This window comes from Gallinula chloropus, assembly GCF_964237585.1.
Source record: "Gallinula chloropus genome assembly, chromosome: Z".
NCBI lineage: Eukaryota > Metazoa > Chordata > Aves > Gruiformes > Rallidae > Gallinula > Gallinula chloropus.
The window spans coordinates 68,661,760-68,687,802 of NC_140089.1; the positions used below are offsets into that span (position 1 = coordinate 68,661,760).

Here is a 26,043-nt window from a genome sequence, read left to right on the forward strand (position 1 = left end):
TTTAATGGGATAGGCATATTAATCTTGTGAGATAGGTATGAAAGTTAACTTTTTACAGAAGTTACCAAACGTTACATCCTAACTAGTTTTTAATGGAGTTTGCTTTAGACAAGCACAAACTCCCTAGTTAACTATACAGATCAATACAGATGAACTGTACTTGTTGCACCCTTTCAGTTCAGTTTTCTGGTTTGAAGATTGGGCAAAAATGTATGGCACTGGTGGGATGGGAGGTGGTACTTGGGCATTGTTCCCCTTGCCTGGTGCCTTTGAACAGTTTGTTTGGATTCAACTGGAAATTGATCTAATGCTGCCTGGAGCTAATGAAAGCCTTTACATTTACTTCTTTGGGCTGTGGATGGAGCCAGTAGGTGGTTTTATTTAGCACTGTTAGCTCTTTGATAAAGAGTTAGTTAAGGCTGTTAAGTAGGGGCTTCAGAGTACTGGAGGAAGTTTATATTTTGCAGACTATCAGCTTTTCTAATGTTTGTGTCATTCTCATGGCAAAAGCGGGCTTGTGTGTGTGTCTGAACCCCCATGTAAGTGGATAAACTGATGTCTTTTTGCATCTGTGGAGGTGTCTCCAGTGTTTCATGCGCTGCTTAGAGCTTTTCCAGCTGCTATAAACACTGTGTTTAAATGTATACACGGAGAAAAAGCAGCTACGTCTTCCCAGCTTTTTTTACTAATAAAACTGAAAGCCAAGGATTAAGATGATGATGATCATGATGCCATATCTGCTTAAAGCATATCAGTCTTACTTGATTTTAAGATGGTTTTCAAACTAAGGATGGTTTTTATAGAGTCTTAAAAATCTCTGTTTAGTAAGAGGACTGAGATGTGAAAAATGCCATGTTTCTTCATATGGTACATAGTAATAATGAAAGGTTGATAATCTTTTACTTGAATGATGTCTGTGCATTTTGTTTCCATATTGCATGTTCACCAGAGAATATACCCCAAATCAGTGATGTACTTTTATTAGTGGAACCTAATCAATTTCAGTATGCGATGTTATTTAAACAATTTTTAGTCTATCTTTGGTTTCTGATTTTCATGAATGGCAGGATTTGTTACAGTGTAGCATTCAGAAAAGAAAACCAGTGACTGTGAGTTATCATTGTTTAAACAGAGATCTTGCATTTCAAATGAAATTATCGTCAATGCTTTGCTATACTATAGAAGTTCATAAATGACCTAAATTATCCAAGCTAGAGCATATAAATTAATTCATTACCAATGTACATTTAATCATTATTAAATATAAAATATTCACTGGTTAAACCATTAATAAAAGCAGTGTTTACAAAAGGCGATTACTGTATGGGCTTACAGTACATACTGGAAATTGCTTAATACAGGCTGCATTTGAACACTTTCAAAGGAAATATTGATTTAGCAGTAACATTGTTTCCTTGTAAATATCAATTTATTGGTGCTGTGTCAAACAGGGATTGCTCGGGAACAACCCATGGTAACACTACTAAGGGGTGAGTTCACTGATGTGGCAAGTAAAGCTTGGTATCTGTATATTCCATATATTTTAGAAAAGTTAGCATAAAAATGTTTTCAATGTTTTGAACAATCATTTGAGAATAATGCAGAATAGTTTAAAAAAAAAAAAGGAGAGGGGTGCTGCTCACCTGGAATCCAGTTTTACAAAGTTAATGAGAAATTTGTACTCCTGTGTCTTGTGTGACTTGAGATAAAATCTTGGTGCTTCGCTTGGTCTTAGTTTTCTTTTGTAATAAGAGGCAAAATGGACCCAGGTGAGAGGGCTCCTACAAAGTGTTTTCAGGTGTTGTGTTAAGACTGTATTGGAGACCAGTAGGTGTAGGAACTGTGCTTCAGCAACTCCCTGTAGCTACCTTAAAAATCAGTGCAAGCCAGATGTGTTTTGGAGGGTTCTTGGTAGCCTGTGGGTTCTGAGATGAGGAGACAAGAATCAGCTCCATTCTGGAGGGTTTTTGAGCCATGTAGCATGGGAGAGCTTCTGTGTTAATGCCTCTCTTGCAACTGTCCACAGCCTGGGGTGGGAGGGAATAAAATGCTCACAGTATAGAGTGGCACTGCCAATCTATGCTTGTGGAAGAACAGGCATCCAAGTGCATCTCTTGGCCATCAGTCATTGTTCCCAATGCTTTTGGTTTCTGAGACCATGCTCTCCTAAGCAAGTCCAGTCCTTCCTGTATATGTTAGTGAGCTACATGGAAACTCCAGTAGATTGAAGGATGAACACTCTGTTTCTTCAGCTGCTGGTTGTTGCCCAGCTGAGGCAGTTCTGAGCACTTGCCTGCTGTACTCCAGCACAAGGTTAATCAGGGTTGCCAAACCCAAAAGAACCTATCGTGTTGGCATGGATGGTGAGGAGTGTTCTCTGTCAGGTGTGGGTGTGTCACTTGTCCTTCCTAGTACTCAGCCAACGCCTCCCCAGCATGGCCGGGTCTGAACCTGCCAAGCCCCAGCCAGGTATGCAGACATCCATGGCTAGTGAACCAAGTGCCAGGTGACAGAGTGAAGTGATGGCTCTACATGATCCTAACACAGCAGCACCCTGCTGTGCGCTGTCACCGTCACATAGGAAGTCAGTGCCCAAAGTCACATAGGAAGTCAGTGCCCAAAGACACTCGGCTCCTGTGTGTAATGTAAGAAACAAATTACTGGTGTCAGTAGGCATGGAGTAAAGAAACATGACTATACCACGAGCCTCCCTGTGCAAACACTGAGACTTCTTGTAAGAGGGGTTTAAATCACACAGGTGATAAGTAATTCAGGAAACTGCAGGGCTGTCTTCAGCCTATTTATCTTATCTTGTCTCCATCTCCCTCATGTGTACTGGTAAACCCAACCTCACAGTACAGCTACTGTGGGACTGAAAAACAGGTTGGTTTTTGTGCTTGTCTGCTTAATTTGACCTGGAGTCATTTGAGTGAAGCACTCGGACAAAAAAAAAAAGGCATTACATTTTTGTGTGTTTCCCTGTGTGCATGAGAGACAGGTGTAATAGGTGAGACCACTTGTTTCTCCTGTTTTGGATGGATCTTAAGGGTTTTTGGTGTGTGAATCTGCATAGTCATAGAACATATTTACAGCATATAAATAATCACTTGAAAGATATGAAGGACGCATTGGAATGATGCTAACTGGTGAATAACCCTTGATGAGTCTTTTCCTTGTAAGAGCAATGGCACTACTACCACACGTGCTTTAGTTACAGTTTAAACTGTACAACACCCACAGTTTAAAAAGAGTGGGAGCCTGAACGAACAAAACTGCATGAAAAAACTTGCAGTCTGCTTTCAAAATGTGGGTATCAGCTGTGCAAGATTTGTTTGCACTTTCTAGGGTTTGTTTTTATCAGAGCAGTTTGGAGCTCATGGCATTGCTGGTTTTGTCTGCAGTATCACTGGAGTTTTTTGTAGGATGGCTTTTATGTTCTTTTTTTGTATACTGAACAGTAGTGTTTAGTAAGATGGGAAATAGTTTGTTATTTGGTTGTCATATGTATTCCAATTAGAAAAAAAATCATATTTACATGTGCATTTTACAAGAAGAGCATGCATGTTAAGCATGACTGTACCTTTAAAATGGATGACTAAAAGACTAATTTCTTTTAGTTTGAAATGGCACCCATTCAGCAAGATTTCTGATGAACTGTTAAAGCATGTGCTTGGCCAGTTCTACAGTAGGAACACTTCATTAAAATAAGAATGTCATGTTACAGAAGTAAGATTAATCCAGCAATACTAGTGAAGCTGTTTCACATCCTTACAGAGCAAGCCAGTTTTCTGCATGAAATCAGCAATACCCGTAAACCTCCACTTTTGTGGGTGCAGCTGTATGAGTCTTAGGATGAGCATACCATTGCAGCCTTCAGTGAAGTACTGTTCCTCTCTGCAAGTTTGTTAGACGTAGCTGCCTGCAAAAATGCGTTGTGTGGGTTTAAACCTCTTGTGGCTATGCTGCAGTAGGTATTTACGGGCTAGGTACGTACTTGCAGAGTGCATGCATGTACAGATAGATATTTACATGTGCGTGTTATTCAGATGGGTCTGCATTTTGTATTCCTTTTATTACAGACCTATTTCTTAGCCCAAATTGACTCTCATGTTGAGGAAAAAACCCTCATTAAGGATAAAATGAGGGGAAAACTGCAGAAGTGTTTCCTTCTAGGTACCTTTGAGCCAGTTATGAGTAACGGCCTGAGAGTTGCATGAGATCTGTGCAGTGAGTAAGTATTCCTCCTTGTAGCTGGGGTCAAGCTGGAAAATTTTACTTGTATTTTTACCTACTGTGTATGTCAGATGTGGCTGCCAGTGTTCACTAGGCAAACGTTAACTAAACGTGAGCTAGGAAAAGTAGGGAAAAACTTCGTCAGATACATTTAAAGCCAAATCTTTTTCCATTCAGTAAGAAGAGAAATGCTAGAATTTCCTAAAAAATAGATTTTTGGAAAAAACCCCAAAGTTGTCACTTAAATATCATGTAAAGAAAAGTACTTGTTTGTAAATAAGTGTTTTGAAATTAGATTAAGTCTCCTTTATTGTTTCTCTAGTGTGAATAGCTTTATGGATTTAGCATACATTGTCTTAGGAAAGGCTTAAACTTCACTGTGTTTTTATCCTGTAATACAACTACCTTTATGATGTAGCTTGTAAATCTTACTTATGCAAATGGGCTATGGAAAGGCATCTGCAGTTGCTGTATCTGGAGTAACACTTAAAACCTGTAGGAATTCCTGTGCCGCAGGGTTTGAGCAGTTAGCTGGAGCTAAGAACCTGTATGTCTCCATGGCACGGTATATTTTTATTAACAGTATTCTTTCAACACTGGTATTGCATAATTTTAAGTGTTTTATTGAAGTGTTATGTCTTTGCAGTACCTCTGATGTGTTTACTCTTCTTAAATTCCTTTAGACTGAAAGTCTGCATAGCTGCACTGAAGTAGGCATAGCTGTGTAAAGGAGTTGTGTATACTAGATCCCACTGATCTTTCAAGTCAGATTGCTTTGCTTTTTGTAAAGCATGCTAAAGTGTCTGTAAAGCACAAGAACTTACTGGTGGGAAGCACAGGAGCCGTCCTGAGACACCACTTAGAGTAGCATTTGCCATTTGTATGTGTTAGCTATCCTGACAAAGCATCCTTGGCTGGACCTGAGCTTTGGGAATGGGAGACTGGGTGCCAGTAGTTTGGAAAATGTCCAGACTCAAAACATGACAAAGAAGCGACATCTCAATGAAACACAATATATGGTATAAGCTAAATTGTGTGGCTGTATCTGAGGCTGAGGATTCCACCAGGCTTTCTCATTCGTCTTTGCCTGGAGGAGGTGGAGAGGCAGGATCTGACTTTGGTTGCATATAAGGGGGAAAAGTGGAGGTGATAACAGTATGCTGTCTGTTTGGTCATCATTGATCCTAAGGCAGGAATAGTTGTGTGTGATGGAAAGAACTAGAGAAAGACCAGAAATGGCAGAGCAGATTCTCCCCAAGAGCTGTCTCTGACAAAAAGGGGACAAAAAGATGTGACTGAGTTGCTGTGCCATCCATGGATGAAATTTTACGGGGAAATTCTTTCTCTTTTGTCCCATACATCATATATTTTTCACTTGCTTTTGTTTATTATTTTCGGAATTTTTATGGCTGTCTCACTGTCCTGTACAAGTCACCATATATATATATATATATGTGTATATATATGTGTATATATATATATATATATATATATACACACACACAGTTTACATAATACAAATGGTAAGTGAAGAGGAATAAATGCTTTTTCCCTTTTGTAAGTGACAGGTCTTAGTTCTGCTCTTCCAAGAGAGGACTGCTCCTAAAAGGAGGTTGTAAGGCAGGAGAGTGGGTCTCCTGATGGGGTATAGAACCCATTGTTTTTGAGACTTGGTCACAGCAAAGCCTGAGCAGCTTGTGTAAGGGGTATGCTTGGGTGAGTGGTGTAAATGAAGTGGAAACTGAAGAGTTTACTTTGTATCTTCCACTTCCTTGCCTAAATTATAGTTTCTATAAAATGCAAGAATTACTGTAAAATGAACAAATTGCTTCCAGGGTATTGTAAGGGAACACGTTGTTTTAAAAGACTCCAGGTCGTGGCCCTCTCATGGTGGCATTTTGTTCATTCTTCCAGATCTGTTTCGAAAGATTTGCTTTAGGTTGTACCTTGCACTGTTGATGGAAGAACGATTGCAAGAGAAGCATCCTATCAAAACAGCTTGTATAAATGCAGTGGATTTGTGCATATCAAGTACATAAAAAAACATACAAAACATGAAGTGTCAGTTTTCTCCAGGTTCCCTGAGCTCCTGTCCAGTGCACACTGATGAGCACACACTCGATTTGTGTGCCAGCATCTTCTATAAGTAGATAGAAACTTGAAGCAAAACAGTTTGGTATCTGTTGAGAATTATGCTGATACAATGATTTAACAGAGTACATATTTCCACAAACATTGCAATAATTTAAGCATGATCTTAAAAAAATACTGCCTTAACCCAGGATACTTGTTTGAAGCATTTTCGAGGCTAGAGGTATGAATAACTGTTTTGCAACTTTTCCTCTTGTGACGTATGTGTGTATGTTCATATCAATATGCTGTTGATACATACTGACACATCCACAAAAATACATGTGTGGTGTTTTTATGATGTCATATATACACAGGTAAAGGATTGCTTTAAGGGCAAAACTTGAAATGCCCCTTCTGTTCACTTAAGGTACTGTTCACACTAGTAGTTTCATGGATTGTGGATACGCATTTGATTCTGTCAGTTACCAAGTGGGATAGAGATAACCACCTGTGCTATTCATCATTGCTTTCTGCTAGGGCAACCGCCTCCTCAAATCTGTTGTCATAACTTCAGCTGTCATTATGCCATGATCCGTTTGTCTCACATGAAAATTAGCTTTTTACAATACCTTTTTTCTATTTTACATAATTTTTGCCAGCACTGGATTAGGGAAAAATAAATATGTAGTAGGATTTTGCAAACAGTAAAATATTTGTTGCAATAAAACTTTTTTATTTTAGAAACTATACTCTCATTATGTAGAAGAATTCCTGCCAGAAAACTGTTGCCATTTGCCAGTGTTACCCAAAACATGGGTTAAAATCGGGTGCAGTTTTTGTTGCCTCCGCAAATGCTCAGTAGTATCTATTGAAAATACTGCAGTGGTAGAATGTACCTTTAAAGACCATGCCATGGTGCCATTCAAAGTTAGAGGACCACAATGAGATTTCTGGCCGTGAAAAAGTCCTGTATATTCATAGCTAATGCTTATATTATCGCTAGAGGGCAGTAAATGCAAACACTGCTTTATATGTTTTACCAGAAAGTCGATTGGGTGGTTGGGTTTTGGGGTTTTGATTTAAATTAATAAAGGAGCCAAACTCTTTATTAGACAGCTCAGCTCCTGGGTTTTACTAGATATTTCCCTAATATAGTTCAGACCAAGATTGTAATATCAGTTTTTTAATCATCTTATATTTGATGCATGAGAATTATATATTCTCAAATAAAAAGATTTGTAAAATGATACACCTTAGGCTGTTCCATCATGTTTCATGAATGTAATTCTGACAAGCAGGAAGCTGCCAAGAAAGTCTTTTTCAAAGCAGCATAATTATGCCACAGTTGGGATCTTTAAAGCTGAGGGTTCTTCAGAAGAGTTAGAGAAATGCTCAAATTGCATCCATTAGTTCTCAGCCATGAGTGGAGTTCATCTATTCTTGGTATCAGGGTGAAAGCCAACTTTGTCTTCACCCCTGCTGCTGAATTGGTATGTGCTACCACTGGAGGAACAAATCGTGGGTTTGGTTGGGTTTTTTGGGGTGGGATGGGGTTTTTAAGTTCTACATTTTTATTTCCTTACAGTCGGGTTTTTAGGTGGAACCCATAGAACTTTTGTGAGGTTGACTTTCTTTGTCCCTGGCTGTCCTGCTTCTTCCTCCAGACAAGTTCTAGCTGTTGCTTCAGTTGAGTCTATCCATATGTCCTTGCATGCTGGATGAAACAACTATTGTTTGCTGCTGTGGTCGCCCAGCACTGAGCAGACTTTCCATTTTGTGGAGAGGCTTTCTGCAGGGGTGCAGCCAGCATAAATGCCAGACAGAGTTGGCTAATGCTGTGGAAACAGTCTTGTGTTTATGACCATTATGAGCTGGATTTGACATGGGCGATTATTGCTGTTCTCTGGCGTGTGGACATCGGCCTCCTATGGCTTTTGATATTTTTCAGACAGGCTTCTCATAGGCTGAGGTATGTTCAGGCTACCTGTTTCTGTTTGTAACCCATACCACCTTGAAGACTAAAATTGGTGATGAGTTTATCTGTCTTCCTCTTTGTTTTGCTTTCTGCCCCTTGTGAGGCAGTAGTCATTATGTCCACTACACCTGTGTTCAGGATTGATGCTCAGACATCTCTTTGAAGGATCCTTGTGCAGCTTCATAGTGAATCCAGGGGTTGCAGCTGAGAGTTAATAAAATCCCTGTTCTCCTACTCTTAAAGCTAAGCATGTTTCTGCTGGAGGTGCCTTATTACCCACTGCTAACTGGGGAAGGAGAGACCAGGATTGTAAGTCTGCTGTGGGGCTGTTCAAAAGTACTGCAACTGAATAAAGAAAGTGGCCCTTCAGCCTTCTTCCTCGCCTTGTCCTCAAGCCTGAAACATTGCCAACTTGCTTTCCTGTTGGCTGAACCTTCCAGAATCTTTGCTTACTACCAAGAGCCAGAAAAGGAACTCAGATACTCTCATTTCAGAGGATCGAGGTTTTTCCCAGGCTGCTGAGGATGAAATTCTCTTCCTTGTCATGGCATATTTCTATGTCAGAAGCCCTATCCTGGATCTTGGGAAACATGGCCTTTCCTTGAATGTCTTGTACCCATGGGTTCAGTCTGTGTGCTCTGTAGTGGTTCACAGGCTATAGGTCCTTCTGGCAAGGTGCAATCATTACTATGACAGATAACTAGAAGGATGAACACCTCACTAACACTGGTGAAATCTGCATGCCTTTGCACACACTCGGGATAATTTTTAAAAAAAACAACCTAATAATTCTTCCATCTTGTTGAAGGACGATAAAATTTAGTTTAATAGTATTTTTTTTCTGACTATGATAATGCTACATGGCTTTAGAGAGAGCCAAGAAAGTTTGCATAGAGGTAGAGATTACTGCTTCAGTTATAGGCAGATCATTCGAGGTAACGCACTGCATTCCTGGTTTCATCATAGGTGCACAGCTTTTAAATTCCTCGAGTTGCTTTCAAGAAGAGCATGTTCACAGAAGGTGTGTAAACGTCCTCTGTGATACAAGCTATTTAGAAGGTAGAATTTCTGGAATGAGCATGTGCAATAGGGGGCTTGACTTGTAGACTCATCAGGGCAAATGTGTTACTGGATGTCCAGTGTCTCTCCAATGGCTAGCTTGCACCTCACAGTGGAAGCATTAGTCACTGGCTTGTGCTTGACTGATAAATGGCTTGCATTTGGCTAAAACATACCCTCCAAAAATGCCTGCCTTGATTTGAAGATACAGAGAAGCAGAGAATCTATTACTACGGCACTGGTGTATGCTGATTTAATGATTCTCATTGTTAATCCATGTGTCTTGTTAGCAGCTTGTCAGGTTTCCAGCTCAGTTTGAGGCAGCTTCAGCTGCCTTCTGTTGCTTCATGTTGCTTCCTTGGTGCTGGAGAAACCAGCCTGGTATGCTGTGTTTCCTTTGTCATGATTCTACACAGTAGCTGTGGTCTCTCTTTATTTTCTTTATGCTCCGAATAATATTTCTCATTTTTTTCCCTGTGCGCTATACATGACAGCATTTCATCACTGGAGTTGACGGAATTAGACTGTTTCATTGTGTTCAGCATCACAGGAAGTGTAGATTTTTTTTGGCATCACTGTATCATTACAAGATGACCTTCTATGACTCTAAAAAGTCTTCAGGAATTTTAGTTTCTTAGCATAGTCCACCATCTTGTACTTACGATCTGTGTTCCCTATTGCTGGTTATCATTGCAGTCAAAGTCCTTGAACTGAATTTCATATGAATGATGTCAAGATGCTAAGTAAGTGTGGCTGCTGTTGGTGACTTCCACATCCTCATAGCTGTCTTCACACCTTCCTCTCCAATTTTTTTTTTCTGTTCACTTGAAGTTTTTACACTGGAAATTTTCATAGTAGTGACTTAATTCCAGATCACCAATGACGAAATTTAATTCCATAAAATAGTCTCGGGTCTTGCAGAGCCTGACTTAAAACTGTCCCAGTAGATGAAAGCAGCCTGTTGATGGCTGTTAGAAATGGGTCAGTAATCAGATTCTTAACCCATCTAACATGACGCCTCTCAACAGTGGGAGAGATATTGTAAAAAATTATACAGTACTCAGTGCTCAAAACCAATCCAAGGACATTATATATTCAAAGATGCAAAATGTTACTTGCTGGCATTAACTGCATTCCTATGTCTTAGTTCGTTATCACACAGATGCCAAGAACACATGGATTTTGTTTTTCCAGTATTTTACCCAGGACTGATGATTTGTTGTGGACTGTATTTACCCAGCCATCCTGCCTGCAAATTCTAATTGGCACAAAATGAACACTGTTGCAGTCTTTCAGAATTTACTAAAGCTGAACATCAGGGCTCCTGGGATCTTTGCCACCTCTTTCTATGACTCCCATGGAGAAAGTTTTTCAGGCTTGTTGATTAACTAGTGGCTAACATTTCCTATGGGTATTAAGGGATTTCATCATCTTTCTGCCCTTCAGGATCATTGTCTTGATTCTTTCAAAGCACACTACAGTGGTCATTAAAACACTTTTTTTCCTGAATTATTTTATTAGTTGGTCACTGATTTCAAATTATACCTTTCTCATTTCCATATTCTTTGCTAGATTTGAACTATTGGAGAAAAATGCCATTATTTCCTTCTTCCCTTGGGTTGTATTTTCCTGGATGTATGTGTGTATGAAAACAGGAATTTATCTTTTATGTTGTTGTCTTTCCACTTGCACTAACTTCTATTTTTCTTATCTTGAATTCCTCTAAGTATTTAGTTGTGTGTGGCAGCTGTGTACTCATGCACCAGAACCTCCTCAAGCTAATTATTCACTCATTCCAACCTGGGAATTGAGGATGAAATTCAGCCAAAATTATTAGTGTAAATCAGCACTGGTGTGAATTTGCCAGCTATAAATTTCTAAGGTCATGCTTTTACATGTAGCCAAAGTCAGGGGGCATGCTTTCTGAGGCGATGGACTTGTACTGATAAACTATATCACAGCAATTCATAGCTTTATGAGGTTGAGGCTGTGTGTCTCAGAAAAATCATAGAAATTAATATTAAGATATCGGGTGTAATTTCTGACTATCAGTATGGTTAATAACACAGCTAAAAAAAATTGTTGTAACATGAAGATTAGTGGAAATTTTTTTCATGGTTTTACATCAGAACTGTCCAATACCATCTATATCATTCTTCAGTAAATTAAGTAAAATATAATTCAGTAACTTGTATTGATGGATGTCTATCTCATACATTTGTGGAAATGAAAAAAAAAATCAAGGGTGGAAGTTTTTTCTTTACAGGCTAAATAACTAGTGTACTTCATGTAGCAGCTATTTGAATCAAGTTCTGTACTCCTGGGTACAGTTGTTAAATGCTAGTGCCTCCTTAAATCCTATTAAAGTAACAAGTAATTTAAAATCTTAGTTTTCCAGTGTCTGTTCATACTTTCTATTGCCACTGAACTTTCATACCCATGTGCTTTATTTCTTGAGTATCTGGAAGTACAAATGGCTGTTGCTTTGCCATGTTCCAAGCCGTGGTTGCAGTTGCCTTCTGAAGGGAGGCAGCATATTTTCTGTTCAGTGCTGATGCTGGGTAGGTGGCAGCAGTGCTCTCTTGCAGGTGATCAGAAATCAATGCAACGCAGATGTAGGCAAGGTTTATATTCAGTTTTACAGAGCTGAGCTGGAAGAATCAGGAGAAATATTTTCCAGGAGTACTTAGGCTATTTTATTTTCATGCTCAATATCTAATAACCCAGGAATGTTTTCAAAACTTGATTGTTCTATATTCATCTAACTGTATAGATCCAAGACAAGTGTAACTGTACATATGTCACGGAAAATGCATCAGTAATGTGTTCATTCACATGGATTTTTTTCTATTACCTATTTTAAGACAATATACTTTCCACACATAAGTACATAGGAAGTACTGGATGATTTGTTGACTGTATCCAGTTGTCATATCGCTCTACCTTTCTTTCCTGTAAGGAAGAAATTTGCTAGTATCGAATTCCGCCTTATTGATTTTTGCAGGTTCAATTCCTTCTCAAGCACTTAGAGTTGCTGACATTGCTATGTAGCATCACTCAGAGAAGTAGAAACCACTTCAGCCAAAACCTCCCCCATGACTGTTGTCCGTCAGCATCTTCCAGTGAATCAGCAGCTGAGCGCTGCATCTCATTCAGCTTGTCCTTACATATTTGCCCATTGCCATATTGGGAAACTCTCCCTTCTTTTGGTACAACAAAGGCTCAGGTTTGCCGCAGTAGTGCATATGCCTTGCACGGAGTGGCGCAAGATAATGCATTCCTTCTTTTAAGTTTTTAACTCTGAGTGGCAGATGGTGGGATACTTTATTTAACGCTCTGAGTCAGCTCACTGACATACTCCACCTTCAATTAATCCCTTTTTCTCCCTATGATGTATGGCTGTAATTGATAATATTAATCTGCTAAGGCAGAAAGAGCAAGAGTTTAATAAATTCAGTGAGAATTTGAGCACTCTTATTATCTCAATTCTGTCTTCTCCATGGAAACTTAACATTTACTGGGAATTGTAAGACACATGACTTGCATTATCTTAATAATAACAGCTTTTATCTCTTAATAAAAAAGCAACAGAAAGTGGCAGACTGGCCCAATGGCATTAAGATCAGTTTTTAATCTAGATGGGACAAAACCCTAAAATATTTTCATTTTTATTATGCATCACAGACTGCTCCAGAAACTCGATAGCTACATTTCTGTTTTCACAAAACCCTCAAAACATACTTTCATAAGAAAAACTAAAATGCTAGGCAATCCATGTGAATATACACAATGCTAATTTGCACTGCTTGGATGGCACATGCACTGAAGAGAGCTGGCAAATGGTGCTGAAATGAGGAGACCTTAACCCAATTATTTTTGAATGGCGTGTGAATGCTGTAGGCGGAGATGCCATCATTAAATGGCATTTGCCTTAAAAAAAATTAAAAAAATAATAATACCCTATGCCCAGGAGAATCCTGGTGCTGGCCAATGAGAAATTAATGTACATCGTATCACCAGCCCCTGGGATTGATATCTTTTAGGGTGACATGCTATTGGCTGCTAGTTAGGCTCTATGGGAGGGATTACTGGCACTTTGTGGCTTCCCCTTCAGGTCCTTATTTGGTAGCTGTTGATAGAGCAAGTCTTTCCAGCAGCTGAGCATCTTGACATACATTATTCATTAAGTCCTGGTGTTCAGGAAATATGCATAACCCTAGCTCTTCAGATATTTCTTCAGCTCGTACAATATGTCTCTTCAACATTGCCTCTGAATGCTTGGAGTTTTACAAATGGCATTTATACAGTCAGAAGACCATGCGGTTGGATTGCATTTCAGCATGCCTCCTGTGCACACAGTTGCTGAGAACCTGAAGATCAGCAAAAAGAATTAGGAGAAGAGAGAAAAGAAGGCATCTTTCTTCTTGGAAGTATTTTGCAGTATCAGATAGCAAAGAACTGATTAGCTTAGATTGGTAGTATAGAAAAAAACAGAAAATCAAAAATGCCTGAGGCAAACTATTTACTCTCAGTTTCTTGGGGCTACATAAAGGTAGGATTTTGTTTTACCTTTTAAGAACCTTGATTTGCGATGCATGATTGCATGATCACTGGGTAGCATGAATGTTTGTGGGTGATATGACTGTGAGCAGTATGAATATAAAGTTAAAAAACCACACCAAAGAAAGCAAGCCCTGTTCAGCAGTGAGAATGAACTGCGTGGTATACGATCTTCCTTAGAAACTGCTAGGACTTTAAAAATAATGATGCTTTCAGTGGATAGTCAGACCAAGACTAAAGCCAAAGAAATGCAGAGTTTTGTATCCTTTTTAAAAAGGATTGCTACAAAACTGTATTGCTAGACATAAGATTTAAAAAAAACCAAACCCAAACCAGCCCCTCTCAAAACTGAGATAACATACAATAGGAGAAAGCATGAGTAAAGAGGCTGATGATAATGGGTGAATGCATGACTCATATGGGGCTTAATAGCTGAAGAAATGTGAAATTAACAGCATTTTTTTGGTGGCCTCTGTGTGTGTGATATCGTATTGATTAAAACACTGCAAATTGTCATCTTCTAATACTTACCTACATTATTATGTAGAAGCAGCTTTGAACTAGCTTGAAACTGCAATGCTTCTAGAAATTGTAATTAAATAAGATTTTAATCTCTTACAGAAAGTTCAGCACTAAGGAATTAAATCCAATATGCATGTCAATTTACAGACCTGAAATTCACTTAATGCAAAGCCACATTTGGGCATTGTTTTAGCTAGACTTAGATGTTTGTGCTCAAAAAGAAAGAAATGCTTTTGCCTTTCTAATTGTCATCAAGTGTATGAAAAGGGAAGCAGGAACAGCATCCAATGCTTGACATACAAAACTTGTTCCAAATGATCCCATTTTAAAGTAAATCTTGATGTCTCCCGAACTAAATAATGCAAGTACTGAATTAAATTACTAAAAAACCAATACAGGCGTTATATTCACACATGACTGAGTTTCTTATCCTTGGATGTATTAAGACCGATTTTTACAATAGATTTTCTTTTTAAATAGAGATATGAAACCCTTATTAGGTCATTGTGTCTGATTAGGTCATTGTGACCATTCTCTGCTAATGCAGAATTGTTACTGTATATTCTCAAGAATTTTGATCAGCTGCCTGTGAAGAAATTGAATCCTGTTATCCTGGCTAGGTGGATTTCTTTCTCATTTACCAAAAAAATAAGATTAAATTACTTTTCATTCAGCTAAATGTGAGCTATTTATTGTAATTTACTTGGAAGTATTTCTAGCATTTCCAGGGAGCTGGTGTCAAGCTTCTACTTCCTTAATTAGAAAAATTCAATTACCAATGTTAAAATTGTTCACTCTTAATGTTTAGCCTTAAACATTTGATAGATTTTCTTTTTTTGCTAATTGAAGTTCAGCAGAGAGCATGGTAGCTGTAATTGATTGCACATGGGAGAAGAAAGTCCTCTTTACAGCCAGTGTCCTATACTATCTACAGACAATGATTTTCATTAAGCAGCTAAATAGTAATTGAACACAATTATAGTACAGTGCTTTTTGTGTTCACGCTATACACATTACAGGGAAAAAAAGAGAAGGAAAGATCTGCCTTTTATGACATTCAAACAATGGTTCAGAGTATTTATGGAATAGTAAGAATGAAGCATGTTAGTCTCAGAGATCATTACATATTTTGCTACACATTTCTGTAATTTCTGTATGCTTCAGGCTACACTTCATCATCTTTTAATTGTATTTTGGAGAATGATTGTCATGCAGAGTATTTTCCCTTGGCTTTCACTCAGTATCTTGAAACAATGAACACCACTGTCACAATGCTGGGCTTAGAAACACACACCTCACTATAGCTTATGTATAGGAACTGGTGCGTGACCTTGATGTTAATTAAGCACATGGGCTTGCAACCTGAATCTTGAAGAATGCTGTTTGTGTATTAAGAATGCTACTAAACTCAAATACGGCTTTGCATTGGCAATCAGTACAAACAGAAGCCTGACATTAATTTGTAGGGCTGGCCTTTTAATTTCCTTGTCTTGTTTTTGTAGTATGAAATACTTTGCAAGTCCAGTAAAATAATAATGTGCTCTTTCATGAGTTACAAATGTCTTTTTGAAATAATACTGGTAGATACATCAGAAACAAAATATAGCTTGTTTAAGTTTAATGTTCCTGGTATTGAATTCACGTTCCACGGGTGTATTCTAGTCATGTAAGCTTTTAGAAATGTTGCCTTGAAAAGAGGCAGCCAGGAAGGTTGAAACTGGGATCTCTTTTCCATATGGCTTTAGGAGCCAGAGCAGTGAAGGGCTCCAGGTACCCTGCCCCCTGCTCCATGTATCTTTATGCTAGGTTGACAGCAGTCATATATATGCAGAGATATATATGCATTTTTTTAGCCTGGAGGGACTTAAATTTTTAAGATCAATCCCACGTTTTTAACCTGTTCTTCAGAGGTGACAACAATCAAGGATACTATTTCTGTGTGATCACAGTGTGAATGTTTATTCTCATCTATTAAGAGTCCTCTGTCAGGCTTCCCAGGTTTTTAAAGGGAGGTAAAAGTGCACTGTTACTTCTGTCATTGAGGAGATTTTTACTATTATTTGATCTTGTTGTCTGTGTGTGCATTATGGGTTTCCTCCCCCATGTTGAGAGTAAAATAAAACCATTACAATCAATAATAACAAATTAAATTTAAAAAATGCTTATAGAATTGTTTTGAGGATTTTTTTTTTCAGATAGTAGTTTACTGTTCTCTCACTGTGACATCAGTATTCAAGAGTGAAGAACTGTATAATTGACTTAATGTCCCATTTCCAGGGGGAATTTACTAGACTATAGTCAAGGGCTGTACCCTTCTATCCAGTGCAATAGATATGTGTCATTTTTCCAATCTATGGTGCCTAGTCTTAATGTGGGAAAATCTTTCCTTTTAAATAATGTGCAGATCACCCAAAAACCTCTGCTTCCTCCCCATGCTGAGCCAGCAATATCATAACTAAAGTTTATGGTGTAAATGTGTATTAATAACAAGAGTTTTGATGTGTTATGATCTGCTTTCTTCATCAGGGAAAGTAGATGGAATTCAAACCTTGACTATTCTTACTTAAAATACTGTGTTTACCATTCAGAAGCAGTGGCAAAGGTGTTTTCTTATTTGACTTGTTTTTATTAGTTGTAAATTTTGAGAGGACAAGTGATGGAAGTATGGATGGTCTAACCAACTTTCAAGCACTTAAGAGGCATCTGCTGGATGACTGAAACAACGTTGACGCACAGATGTAGCAGACTCCTCTGGTTCACTGGGAGCCATGGGAGACTTGGGCAGAGTTTCATTATGAAGTAATAGTGCAGGGGTGTACAAACATACGGAAAGTTGGCACTCTGAAGCAGCAACTATGTATGGGTTCACGAAGATACAAATGAAATCTTTGAGAAATAGGTAAATTCAGGGAAAAAGTTGAGGCTTTGGGTTTGGCTTAGGTTTTTTCTTGTTAAAAAGTTATTTCCCCCCCTTCCCCTGCCCAAAGCACAAGTTCATTAAACATCAGAGGATTAAGTAACATCAACATACTGAAACAGGATATAATAAACAAAAATGTCTGAACATCTCAATCACTGTTCATCTCTCTTCGGTTTTTTAATGTACTCAAAGAGCGTTATTGTTCTGCATTAGAAACTGCTGTTTGCATATGGTCTTCAACTTCGTCTGTTTCAGGGTAGATGACGGTCGTAAGGCTTTGTCAAATAATTACAAAATCAAAACAGTTCCCTAAACTCCAAGCCCAGATGCTTTGAAAATAAATGTCAATTAAAGTCTTGTTGCAGTGGCGTCAGCAGCATGTGAAAGAGTATGAGGAAATCATGCTGCTACAGTTCTTCAAAGCCAAAGGCTTCTCCCATTGAATTTGCTGTTAGCAGGAGGGCCTTGCTGAAACTGGGGAACTTGTTTTACTGTGTGCCCAAGTTCAGCAGCAGCACAGAGTTCTGCAGATTTCTTGCTGATGGCTGAGCTTTTATGTTCTGGTGACTTACAGGGTGATAGAAGATGGGATGACAAGGCTTTCCATCAGACTAGAGGGGAACATAGCAATAGAAAAGACTGCTATGCGCCGTCCACTTGTGAACATCTGTGCAATATTTAACTGGAAGTTCTTAAAGAATGTAAGCTCCATGAGTTTCACAAGATGATTCCCACTATGCAATAAGAAACCTCACTACCTACTCCCCACAATGAAATGTACGATTTGGAGGGGAAAAAATGTTCCTATTTGTTGTGTCAGCTTGCTGCAGAAATAGTATAGTGCAAACACATGACAATTTGTTCTTTCAAAACTGGGAAACTTTTAAGGAGAGTTCTGCAGGAGTATGTACCAATGGGGAATAGATCTTTTTCCAGAGAGCAGAACATGACCCAGTAGTGCTGCTGTGCAGCAAAAACAGCATTGCAAAGTTGGGCATCATCCAAAAGGGGTTTACCAGGAAACAGAGACAGACAAGGACCTATTTATTTGGTATCCAGTGAACTAGTTAGATTAAATTAAGGAAGAGAGAATATTAGAGTGGTAATGGATATATTGATGACATGCCTGGAAGTTAATGTGATTTTTGTCAACTTGTGGCATTTAGTAAGATTCCTATGCACTATATTTAATTTAAACCTTCAATTTCTGGATGCCATCTGGAGACAAGTCATTCTATGAGATCTTAAGTTTTTGCCTTAAATAATTCTAAGCTTTGTGGGTACAGAAGAAAAACTATGCAGGCATGGCTCTTGAGCGTGTGTTAGAAGTTTAAAGAAAGGCTTTTAAAAATACTTGTAAGATATTTAGACCAGTTGCTTTAGTGCTTGGGAAGGCTGGCATGTTTTTTTAACACTTGACACTGATGGCAAACATCAGACCTCACTACGGAGGATGATACTGGTTTTGTGCAGAATGTGGACTGCTGTAGTTCGTAGTACATATAACTGTATTTGCAGTGTGGTTCTAATTTTCTGAAATGTGTTGAAGACTTCCTAGCACATGGCTGTATCTGAGATCAAAGCCGAGCCTTTGGCTTGTGACTAAAGTAGAATTCAGTCTTTGTAGCAGGAACTTCCTGAGCTGATGGCATGTCAAGATGGCGGGGAAATGCAGTGTCTAATGGTTAGAGTGTTACATTAAAGGTAATTTTTGTTTGGGATACTGTGAGCAATACAGTAATTGATGACTTACAAAGACATTGTGAAGAAAATAACACCCTTCACTACGCAAGGCCTCTTTGAAGAAAGGACTTTGATTCCAGTGGGATGGAAAGGAGTTGGTTAATGTTTAGTGCTTTATCTTGTATAGAATAATAAATTACCGGTTTTCAACACAAAGGAGTATTTACAGGGATGTGTACTTGGGATACCTATAACTTGATGTAATGAGTAGCCATAACTGGATGAACAAGGTGAAAGATGATTCTGAAAATGGCTCAAATCATTCGGCCTTGTTTAGAGAAAAGATGGCTGGGAGATCTAACAGCAGAATGAAAGGATGGCACAATGGGAAGCAAAAGTCAGTAGTGACAGATGGATGCTAATTTACATTGGCAGGAGTTGTTTGAATTGCTAATAAATATTGCTCAGTTCTATTTGCTGATAATACCAGGGCAGAGCTGTAGTCAATGAAAATGCATGCAAGATAGCGAGGGCTGCATTATGCAATTAACCTGTCGAACACAATGCCACAAGATAACATTTAACCCTGGAGTCTAGCAGGAATCAAGAAAGGCTCTGTGATGAGTACCTAATCAATTACACATTTAATGGAATGTTAATAACCACTTCTGTCCTGAAGAGTACCTAGAGTGAATTGCTAACGTAGAGGGAAAAGGAAGGTATGGGTACTTTCTACTCCTGTGTTTCAACAAGTTTCTGAGACTGTGGAATGATGAAGTCTTTGGGCTGATCCAGTATAATAATTTAAGTCAAAGACAAGAATACCTATCTCTGCATATTGGTGTGTTGGAAATCAGTAAGATATTTTGTTTTGATTAGTGCTGTCGAGTATATTTGAGTAGATTAATGGTGAGAGGTAAGATAAACTTGAAATAGTACAAAATCAATTGAAAAAATGCACAAACAGATCAATTTACAAATTAAAAAAAACCTAGTAGAGAAGGTGTCCTATGTAACTAAATTTCTCTCCAAATGTATGTATATAACTATGTTTCTCTCCAGTATTTTCCCTCCAAATTAAAATTGAAAAGATGGTTATGTTAATTATGGGTATACATGTGTCTTACAATTTTCAGTTACTGGTACCTTAGTAATTGAATTGCTATGGAGTATTTTGACAGGTTACAAATCCACTAATAAGTTAGAGCAATGTTATGTTTGCCTTTTACTTTCATACTTATCTTAGCTTAGTATATATTATTAATGTATTGTCGTTTGCCCAATAATAAATCAAATGTATTTTCTTATCCTAACTAAAATACATTTTGATTGCTAACTTTATGCTGTTTTGTTTTCCAGTTTAAAAGAATGCTTAATCGGGAGCTAACCCACCTATCTGAAATGAGCAGATCAGGCAACCAGGTCTCAGAATATATATCAAACACATTCTTAGGTAAGACTGATGGATATTAATGTCTTCGGTTTGGGTTGGGTTTTTTTTAATTGTTATTCTGGTTTTCTGTACTGTGATATAGCTTAACAGCAAGCAGCTTTCCATATTAATTTCTTTTTCAGAAACTGTGCATTCAGTGAGTCATTGTTCAGTGTTTGAGCACAGAGATTGTTAGATCCATTGCCTCAGAGCTCATTTAGTTTGTCTGTGGTTTCCCTGTGTGTGTAACTGCAGATAAATATTCATGTATGTATTTTCATCTAACATTACAACTACTATATTGCTACCATATTAAGAAAAGAATATATAATGAATTAATTATATATTAAACAGAATTCTTCCTCTGTTGCTCTTATGAACGTTACTGCAAAGGGGTTTCAGTATGTTGGAAGCATACAAGCACAAGTAAATTCATAAAAATCTGTAGCATAGAGTTCTGATGCTTTGGTATTCCCTGCCTGCTCATGGGTGGGTGGATGAGTATGACAAAGTCAACATCTGAGCAGACTGCTTCCAGGAGAATTTGTGCGTTTCAGGAGCTTGCATAGTGGATGTGAGCAGTAGAAAAGCCTGATACAATATTACAAAGAATGGTTCCCTCTCTTTGCAGAACTAAGTGGATTTTTTTTAAACTGGTGAAAATTACTAAGACTTGATTCCATACTGTTGATTTTGAACATGAAGATAAAGATAATATACCAATCTCAAACATGTTTTGAGTGAAACACAATTGGCTCATAAAGAGTCTGTAAATAAGGAGAGGCACAGCTGAGTATGTTTAAAATAAGTACTTAAAGTGCCAGTCACATGTGTTTAAGATACATCTTTCTTTGTGTGAGAAACTGCAGCTGGTGTTTTAAGTGTTTTTTGGAAGAGATGGGTTTTTTTATCCTGCTTGTCACTGTTTCCTGAATGGATTGCTTCATGTGTCCCTTCAGTTTACCCATGACCACAGTAGTGTGCCTGAGTGCTGCAGCACGACAGGGATTCGGACAGGGATGAGCTCGGTCATGGAGAAGCAATACTGCACAGCTTCAGGAGCTCTGAAAGGTCACAATGTAGAGTTGCCTGAGAACATGACCCACTTAGGCTGAAAATACTGAAATACTGGTTTCTGCCTGCTTTTACTTGAAAGCTTCAGACTCATTTTGACAGGGCAAGGAAATGCATCTGTCAGCCATTCACATGAGACCTCAGCCTTGAGCAGAAAAAGGGCTGGAAAGGCAATTGCTTCTAATTCACTGTGCCATGGGTGTTGTTTTGTGGCTGCATTAAAACCTAGGATTCCTAAAATTCTAGGTGCAAGAGGAATACTATGTGGAAAATACCTAATGTACAAAATTATTGCTCAATAGTGTGTTTTCAAAATATGCAGCCATAAGTACATAAGTATTGAGAAACAATGTGAAAAGGGAAAACATTCTCTCTATAGAAAAATCTACTCTATCTAGTTAGTAGGTATTTTCTAAAAATAAACAATCCATCTCCCAAACATCTACAGGCTTTCACACATTTGAAAGTTAGGAACATGTCCAGAGAAAACAGGTTTTTCTGTTCCTAAAAAAAAAAAAAACAAACAAACGTTGTTTCCCATGTTGGGCTGTATGAAGTTATTAATAATGTCAACAACTGTTATTATTTGTGCAAGAATTAAGGCTCCTACACTGAGTATAATAATATGCTAGGTTTTTATTTTTCATTGTCATTAACTTGTTTTCCCGTGAACATAAAATGTAAGAGAACCTGCCAATGAGCACAGCACAACCAGGGTCAGAATGACAAGCTGTCTGTTCTGGATGTTCAGATGGGCGCAGGATCCTTTGTCCTGTGTGCTTGTAGTTACAAAAGCAGAGGCAGTCCCACGGAATTCCTCCGGAGATCTAGAGTCACTCAGGCAGACACTTCCTTTCACTTGAGTTAGTCTGACAGCTCGGCTTACGAACCTCCCTTTGATGGGTCTAAACTTTGTGCATATGACCGAAACCATAAACATCAAAGCACAAACACGAGTCGCTGTTCTTCATCTTGTGTCGGTTTGCACCAGTCAAGAGTTGCAGTGCTCCACCTCCCCCTTCTCTTGATTGGCCATATGAGGAGAGTGGTGAACTATGGTGGGGACAATCCGGGAACTTGGTGCCGCAGGCTAAAGCTTGGTGACATTTCCATGGTCGCTTCTTTGCTGTGATTTGTTTAGAAGTTGAGGTGTCCAGTAAATGCTGCTGCTAGAGGGTAATTAAAAAAAAATAAGAAATAGCAATTAGAAAGTGAAGAAGCCAACACAATAACAATTTGGTAATTAGAAATGGACATGCTACCTTCACATGGTTGCAGTGTTTTTATTGAAAATGACCACTGCAGGATGGGGAAAATAGACATCTGTTTTAAAGAGCCCAAATGTTGGGGGGGGGGGAGGTGTGGGGGGTGTTTCTGTCTTTTTTTTTTTTTTTTCTTTTCTTTTCTTTTCTTTTTTTCTAAGGTGGCTTTTAAACCATAGCTTTTGCTAGTCTCCTGTTCTGTGCTTTCCATAACAGAAAGCATCTGTTCTGGGTGTTCCTGCTTTTGCTAGAACCAGGAAGGTTCTAGACCAGGAAGGTGCAGGTACACTTCAGCAAAGAACATATAATTTCCAGCCTCATGTTGAAATACAGTATGAATAAAAAGAATAGAAATTAACGTAAATTATTCTATAGAAAGAGTCTCCTTTTGGCAGAAGAGTCTTCTGTTGTGCTAAATTGGGTTTCTTTGGGGACTGCAGATGTCTGCAATGCTCCACACCCCCACACTGTTACTGGAGAGATCAGCTGGAAATGGCCTAAATATACTCTACTCTCAGCTTAATCCTTGTTTAAGGTAGGACTGGCACACATGTTGATGAGGTATATGAAGTGATACCACTGATCCTGCCATGGAGGCAAAAGCCTGCAATAAAATACTGGGATTTCAGCAAAACAGTCCTTTTATCGGTATTACTTACTCTTTCTGGGAGGTGTGGAAATGCACTGTGGTGGTGGTGTGAGTTTCCTCTACATCCACACTTGTGGATGTGGCTGGCAAAAGGCTTTTTGAGTTGTACAGCATCTAATGCAAATAGGACTATTCCCCTTGTGTTAGGTCCTTTGAATCCTGAAAAGTTTTGTAAGGGTTTGTGTGAGACTCTTTTGATTTGCTTTAAAATACAAATTCAAGAGAGTGCTTTTCCTGGGAAAAAAAAAAATTCCCTGTAAAACCAAAGTAGTTTTTTTTTCAATTGTTAAGTTTTTATAATGAAAGTATTGTCCCTCTCTATAGTGTTAGGGATTCAGAAGAAGTGGAAATCAGACAGTCACGAGTCAAATTTAAAGTCAGTTTGGAAAAACTGAGGCCGTTTGTGTAAGAGATCTGCTTATTCCAAGGTTTAGGTTTATGTTTATCTTCTCTTGATTTTACAGCTCTTGCTAGGAAGTCTCTATTGCAAAATCTCAAAATGTAGAAATAAAAAAGGTTTTGTTAAGAATTAAAGTATCCATAATATGTAACTGAGCAGAGAAATGGACAAAAACATTTGTAATTCCTTTTTAAAAATCTTTTTTTCTTCATTCTTTTGAAGACAAACAGCATGAAGTTGAAATCCCTTCTCCAACACAGAAAGAGAAAGAGAAAAAGAAGAGGCCAATGTCCCAGATCAGTGGAGTCAAAAAACTGATGCACAGCTCCAGCCTAACTAATTCCAGTATTCCCAGATTTGGAGTTAAAACAGACCAAGAAGATGCTCTTGCCAAGGTAGAGAATATATAAAACCTTGAATTTAAACAATTAAATTAGAGGGCAGAATTGTCCATATTATTCCATCCTCTGGTTATAACCATTGATTTCAAGCTGTAGCACCAAAAACTGGTCACACTTGAAATTGTATAAATTCAGTGAAGTGAAAGAATAACAGGTAAAATCAGAATCAGACTATTGGGTTAATTTCCATGTGAAAAGTTTTTCATCTGGATTTGGAATGTAAATTAGCATTTGTGTATGCATTTGTGAAGCTGCTTATTCATAAATACTACCTGAGGAATGAAGAGTAAACATACCATCTGCTGTCACAGAATGAAAATATATAGCGGTCCTATGGGTTTTTTTGAAAATGCACAACTGGTATATAGCATTACAGCTGTCGTTCCAGGTCCTGTCTTCATCCGTATTGTTTTATGTATATCACTTGTGGTTTTGGTTTTAGGGACAACTTCTATAATTTTTACACCAGTAGCTAACTAGTTGAAAATAGTCTGAAACTGAGATAAAGTGATTATTCACTTCAAATTTAGAGTTTTGCACTTTGAAATGTGCTTACTCCATCAGGAATCTTCCTCTTTTGTTGCGGCGTGTTTCTGAGAACCAGGGAGGCAGCAGGAAAACCGCAGCATGTCTGGAGGGTTCCTCCTCACGGAACCCTGCTGTCAGTGGGCAGTGAGATAGCAAAGTGTGACAGTTCAGCTCGTTCAAGATGCCGTAGCATTCTCCCTTCTGGAGCAATCCACTGCATGCAGTCTTTCCTCCTTAGTGAGTTACGAGCTGAAAGACTGGTACCTGCAAGACCACGTATTCCAACATGGATAGCTGCAGCTACCCAAGCCTTTCAGAGTTTAGCACAACACATTCACATTGACTGGATAAGCCTGTTTGTATCTCTTTCAATCCAAACCCACTGGAAATCGTGTGATAAGTTTCAACATGTCTGTTGTTTGATTCTGCTTTAGGAACTAGAGGAGGTGAACAAATGGGGCCTTAATGTGTTCCGAGTGGCAGAGTTATCTGGAAACAGACCTTTGACAGTCATCATGCACACCATTTTTCAGGCAAGTAGCAGCAGCTGTCCTACTTCTTGCTTATCTTAAAAGTTTTTTCTCAGTTCTTTGTAGTCTTAATGTTTCTCTTTTCCTTTTCTAGGAACGGGACTTGTTAAAAACATTTAGGATTCCTGTAGACACCTTAATAACTTACTTGATGACTCTAGAAGACCACTACCATGCAGATGTGGCATATCACAATAACATACACGCTGCAGATGTTGTTCAGTCAACCCATGTCCTGCTGTCAACCCCAGCATTAGAGGTAAGCTACACTGAGGTGGGAAGGAGGCAGACATGAGAGAAAGGGATATACTAAGACTTTTCTAAATGAAACATTAAAGATCTTAGTTTCTGCAGTGTTTTTTAAAAATCTTAACATCATTCATGACTTGTGCTCTCTTAAAGACATTTTTTTGAAGATCAAAGCTTATTTACATATAAATATTATGCCAAAAAGTCACATTGTTCTTTCAAATTCTGGTTTTATCCTTGCAGATTTTTGCTGTCGTAACCTTTTTCATTTTAACACAGTGCATAATTTGCTCCCACCATCTCATTATTAATACTACATCCTGTACTGTCATTTTCCCATGTGGGATTTACACTAACTGCAGTTAGTAGAAATGCTTTAGGAAGATAATGATAAAATGGGATTCCCTCAATAAGGACTTGTGGGTTTTGTTTCTTTTCCTGTGCATATTTACTCTGGTCCTGAAAGGCAACCTTTGTGTTTGTTTCTCAGGTG

At 38.4% G+C, this 26,043-nt stretch overlaps 1 protein-coding gene across 1 annotated transcript in view; it reads left to right on the forward strand.

Annotated features, from left to right (window-relative positions):
- The window catches only part of LOC311203746 (3',5'-cyclic-AMP phosphodiesterase 4D), a gene marked incomplete at both ends in the record, with an annotated part of 46,942 nt that overhangs the window by 13,918 nt on the left and 6,981 nt on the right, over nt 1-26,043 (forward strand). The window contains 4 exons of the mRNA XM_084278504.1: nt 20,385-20,478; nt 24,065-24,237; nt 25,206-25,304; nt 25,396-25,560. Coding sequence (XP_084134630.1) covers nt 20,385-20,478; nt 24,065-24,237; nt 25,206-25,304; nt 25,396-25,560 — 531 coding nt within the window. The remainder of the gene's footprint in view (nt 1-20,384; nt 20,479-24,064; nt 24,238-25,205; nt 25,305-25,395; nt 25,561-26,043) is intronic.